Below are 5,638 nucleotides of genomic sequence, written 5' to 3'. Positions count from 1 at the left end.
ATATACAGTGGCTTGAAAAAGTATTCATACCCCTTGAACTTTCCCACATTTTCTCACCTTCCGACCACAAACATAAATATATTTTATTGGCATTTTAGATAAAAGATCAACATAAAGCGACACACAATTGTGAAGTAGAAGGAAAATTATACATGACTTTAAATTGTTTTTAGAAATAAAAAACTGAAAAATGTGGCGTGCAAAAGTATTCAGCCCCCTTTGTCAATACTTGGTGGAACCACCTTTCGCTGCAATTACAGCTGCAAGTCTTTTGGGGTATGTCTCTACCAGCTTTGCACATCTAGAGACTGGAATTTTTGCCCATTCTTCTTTGCAGAACAGCTCAAGTTTAGCAAGATTAGATGGAGAGCGTTTGTGAACAGCAATTTTCAGATCTTGCCACAGATTCTCAATAGGATTTAGGTCTGGACTTTGACTGGGCCATTCTAACACAGGAATATGTTTTGTTTTAAACCATTCCATTGTAGCTCTGGCTTTATGTTTAGGGTCGTTGTCCTGCTGGAAGGTGAACCTCCGCCCCATTCTCAAGTCTTTTGCAGATTCCAGCAGGTTGTCTTCCAGGATTGTCCTGTATTTGGCTCCATCCATCCTCCCATCAACTCTGACCAGCTTCCCTGTCCCTGCTGAAGAAAAGCAGCCCCACAACATGATGCAGCCACCACCATGTTTGACAGTGGGGATGGTGTGTTGAGAGTGATGTGCAGTGTTAGTTTTCCTCCACACCTAACGTTTTGAATTTAGACCAAAAAGTTCCACCTTGGTCTCATCTGACCAGAGCACCTTCTTCCACACATTTGCTGTGTCCCCCACATGGCTTCTGGCAAACTGCAAACGAGACTTCTTATGGCTTTCTTTCAACAATGGCTTTCTTCTTGCCACTCTTCCATAAAAGCCAGATTTGTGCAGTGCGCGGCTAATTGTCGTCCTATGGACAGACTCCCCCACCTGAGCTGTGGATCTCTGCAGCTCCTCCAGAGTTACCGTGGGTGTCTTGGCTATGTCTCTGATCAGTGCTCTCCTTGTTCTGCATGTAAGTTTTGGTGGACGGCCACGTTTTGGTAGGTTTGCAGTTGTGCCATACTCTTTCCATTTCTTGATGATGGATTGAACAGTGCTTCGTGAGATGTTCAAAGCTTGGGAAATCTTTTTATAACCTAACCCTGCTTTAAACTTCTCCACAACTTTATCCCTGACCTGTTTGGTGTGTTCCTTTGACTTCATGATGCTGTTCACTGACCAGTGTCCTCTTAGCAAACGTCTGAGGCTGTCACAGAACAGGTGTATTTATACTAAGGTTAGATTACACACAGGTGGACTCTATTTAATCAGTAGGTCAACAGCTGATCATTCAGCAATCATCAGGCAACCTCTGAAGGCAACTGGTTGCACTCAGAGAAAAGGGGGCTGAATACTTTTGCACGCCACATTTTTCAGTTTTTTATTTCTAAAAACAATTTAAAGTCATGTATAATTTTCCTTCTACTTCACAATTGTGTGTCGCTTTATGTTGATCTTTTATCTAAAATGCCAATAAAATATATTTATGTTTGTGGTCGGAACGTGAGAAAATGTGGGAAAGTTCAAGGGGTATGAATACTTTTTCAAGCCACTGTAATTAGATGTCAAGCGGGCCGGACCAGTACAATCATAAGATGATTAAATTATTGTTTTTCATGCAAAAAAGTACTTTGACAAATCCTTATATTTAATGAAATATAATTTTACAAAACATTTCCTGAACATGAAGTGTTTGTGCATTTGTTGTGTTCAAAGTTCATCAAGCAGGCTGGTTTTGGCCCGCGGGCAACATGTTTGTCACACCTGATTTAGAAAAACCGAGTGGAGTGTGTTTAAAAACCAAATTCGATTCCAAACTCAAGTGACCTAAGATACAAGAAAAACAACCTGTGGTTTAACTCATGTGCACATTTTCAACACAAAACTCTGAGGCTGTGTGCCAAGTACCCAGGGTTAGCTTTGAGGTAAAACTACATAAAACTAAAGATCCAGAGGAGGAGTAATTTAAATACATACAGCAGTAGTACTGTATTTTAGTCAGTGGACTATACACAGAACACCACTCCATTTTTTTCCTCAGTACCCTAGAAGTAGCTCTCAGTTTTAAAAAGTCTGGTGACCCCTGATCTAAAGGTTCTTACCGGTGTAGCCCAGCTCACAGGCGCACTCGTAGCCGTTGAGTTTGTCGATACACGTCCCGTAGTCACAGGCGTTGCTCTTGCAGTCGTCAATGTTGATTTCACAGGTCACTCCTGGAAAAAAAAAATCATCTCAATAAACTAAAATAACAAACACACACAAACTCAGTTTTCCTATTAGGTGTGTCAGGTTCTCAACCTGTGGTTCCCTTAGGACAGCTGCACATGTAGGCGTTCTCCTGGTCCTGGCAGGTGCCGGCGGTCTTGCACGGCCGGGGTTACAGTAGCAGCTTAAGGAGGCGAGGCCGTCGACGCAGATGCCGTAGTGGCAGTGGTCGGAGTAGCACTCATTGATGTCGGTCTCACAGTGTCTCCCGCTGTAACCTGTAACAGAGTGGGTCCATTTAGGTCACGTGGTCTCTAAAACAGATGTATTTAGGAGGCAGGATGCTTTATTTAAAAATATATATTTATTATAATATATAAATATATTTATATAAATATATATATAAATATATATATATAAAAATATATAAATATATTTAAATAAATAAATTCCTTTCTACCTTCAGTGCACTCGCAGGTGTATTTGTTGGGCCCGTCTGTGCATTTGGCGCCATTTTTGCACGGTGTGCTGGCGCACTCGTCGATGTCTATCTGGCAGAGGGTCCCAGAGAAGCCTGGAAAAATAAGTCTTACTGTGTGAATGCATGAAAATGTGTGTGTGCATGTGTGTACATAGAAGGCTACTGTTCTGTCACTGTTTCAAACTCTTCCGCTCATAATCCTGAAAAAAAAATCCTCTCAAGGACACGAAAAAAAAAAAATCTGCATTTTAATTAACGAGGAGCAAAACACTATAAGCTACCTCTTCTTTTCTGTATCACTCCAAAAGGAGAAGGGAGAGTTACTAGCAGGGGGCAGAGAGTACAAAGGGGAGAGGAAAAAAAAGAAAGACGCAAGGCCTCCTGACCAAGGGTTGGAAGGACAAAGGATCTCCTGTGCACGCAGTGCCTCACCCCAGCCAAATGGAACCCGTTGCTCCCTTTGTCCCCTGAAACTTTTCCATCACAATGTGCATTCTCCTGTCTTGCTCTCACCCTCACTCCACCGACTCCCCCCTCCCTTCAACCTCTGCCTGCGCTTACAAAGAGCCAGCTTGACCTTTGCCCCCGTGCTATTCAAACTCCCAGTCATTCAAAAACAACCAGCGGGCCTTCTCTCTCTTCTTTTCTACTCATCACATAGTTTTCCCTCCATTTCCCCCATTTTTTCCGAGGATGGTAGAGTCCAAAGGCCACTGGAGTGTTGTCTGAAGAAGCCATAAAATTCCCACTTCCCCTTCGGCACCACGCCACAGCGAGACACGGGCAGAAGCTGAGGCTAATCTAGCAGGAAAGTAGGAAAGTGAGGAGGCGGGGTTTTCTCAAACAAACTCATCTTCTTTAGGAAAACACAACGATACGACAACTATGTGACGCAATATGACAACTTTTACATGAACACAGATGGAAAAGTAGTAGAACTTTAAAAAAACATGCTAAGAAACCTGCTGGACACAGTAGGGATTCACTCTGGCCACTGTCACCTCAGTAAACATGAAGAGGGATTTGAACCCAGGCCGCTGTAATCCGACATTTCAGCGGCTCACGGCGCGGTTTCCATGGCTATTCTGTGTACAAAAATGAAAGAGGTGGACCCTCGCCTCGGGCCTGGCTCGCACCAGGAACAAATTTACATCTGAAGCAGAGACGTTTACACCCCCACATCCCTTTCTGCTGCAGCATAACGGTCTGTGCATCTCAACCACCAAAACCCCCTCCATCCAGATGCCCTCCTGGAAAAAAAAAAAAGCACTTTTCTTTACAACCGCTCTAAATTACTCCCTCTCCATGTCACAGAGTATTGGGTGGTGTTAAACTCTTGTGTTCAATCTTGTAGCCCCCCCCCCCTTTTTTCATTCTGAAACTCCCACATCAGGATGCCTCTTCTTTTCTCCCATTTTTTCCCTCTTCCTCTCTTTTAAACTCAACAGGAGGACTCCTGCCTCGGTCTCCACCCAGGTCGTCCTTGATCCGCGAGACTCAAAGCGTCATTATTTTTCTTCCAAAAAAATTACTTCCATGTCAATGATACTGCTGAATAAATGAACGACAACTCCCTTCTTTTTTGTTGTTGCATTCCTTCACCCCTGAACAAAACATCAACACTCCAATGGCATCTCTCTGACAGAAATGCAAAAAAAAAAAAACACAGAAAATGTACTCCTGTACTTCGGCACCCTCTGACTGCTAATATTAGTGCTCCCTTCTCCTCGGCCACAATCAAAAGTTTCTGCTTACTCATCAGACCTTGTTGGATAAGAAAGTTTTTTTTTTAAACTTCAAACTTCCTCAAGCCTTTCCCTATAGATTTTGTTTTCCCTCTCTGCTGCTATGTTCATTCTGGACTACTCAGGTCTGCGTAAGCCTGCCTCAGGGCTGGGATTAGTGCCTGTCCAGAGAGGTAGTTTTTGTGTGTGTGTGTGAGTAAGTATTTGTGTGCATTCCTTCCTTCCCTCCCTCCTCACCCCTCACCTGTGGGGCACTGACAGTCGAAGGAGTTGATCTTGTCGATACACCTGCCGTTGTTCACGCAGGGGTTGTTGGCGCACTCGTCTGTATCGATTTGGCAGAACTCCCCCTCGTAGCCTGGCCAATTAGCAAGGGAGGGGGAGAAAAAAGGGGGGAGCGAGGGGTGAGTAAAGCAGGGAGTCAAAGCAAGAGGCTGAACAGCTTCATTAATTTTTAGCTTTAAATACTGGGAAATAAGGCTGCTCTGTTTTATATGTTATGATATAAATATATTTATACATATATTATGTTGTAACCCAAGTGCTCCTTTTTTCGTAGATATATGGCTTTACTTCTGATTTATACTGCAAAAAAAATCTTCTTGAAAGGTAAATTAAAAATAAACTTTTACCCAAACTCTGTTTAACTGTTGCTATTTTAATTCCCATACTGACATAACATTTCTTTTCATTTTGTATAAGAGACTCATTTTGTGAATTGTCAAGTTATTTGTAATTTATGTTTTATGTGTAATTTTTGCATGTTTTTATTATGAAAGGCTAAGGGTACTTTATTTTGAAACCTACGTTGAGCTGTCAGGCCTGTGACGTTTGCCTAACCGTAGAGAGATGCGAGAATGTTCACTTCGTGACCCACAGCTACCCAGTTAAGATGTTACGCTGTCGAGTTAATATCAAGGGTGTAAACTAGAGTAAGCTACACAGTTTAATATTAAAAGTTATATGGTGAAGACTGAAGATAGAAGATCTACAGATTTCCTTTCATAGCATGCAGCCAACGAGTTTCATGGTTTGCGGAGGTCTTTAGATGGTGGTGGAGAGGACAGAGACTTCAAGAAACCCGTTGAAGAAATCACTTGCGTCTGCACATGCTTGGGAGGGAGTCACA

The 5,638-nt window shown here is 42.6% G+C and overlaps 1 protein-coding gene across 1 annotated transcript in view; it reads right to left on the bottom strand.

The window, feature by feature from the left end:
• Positions 1 to 5,638, bottom strand: part of LOC103396955 (neurogenic locus notch homolog protein 1-like) — a 71,105-nt gene that overhangs the window by 23,994 nt on the left and 41,473 nt on the right. The window contains 5 exon segments of the mRNA XM_025052918.1: positions 2,181 to 2,291; positions 2,377 to 2,451; positions 2,454 to 2,561; positions 2,744 to 2,857; positions 4,754 to 4,867. Of these exon segments, the coding sequence (XP_024908686.1) occupies positions 2,181 to 2,291; positions 2,377 to 2,451; positions 2,454 to 2,561; positions 2,744 to 2,857; positions 4,754 to 4,867 (522 nt within the window).

Source organism: Cynoglossus semilaevis, chromosome W, assembly GCF_000523025.1.
Source record: "Cynoglossus semilaevis isolate Cse_v1.0 chromosome W, Cse_v1.0, whole genome shotgun sequence".
Lineage (NCBI taxonomy): Eukaryota > Metazoa > Chordata > Actinopteri > Pleuronectiformes > Cynoglossidae > Cynoglossus > Cynoglossus semilaevis.
Note: the sequence above shows the minus strand (reverse complement) of the source record. Positions and strands in the feature narration are given on the sequence as shown.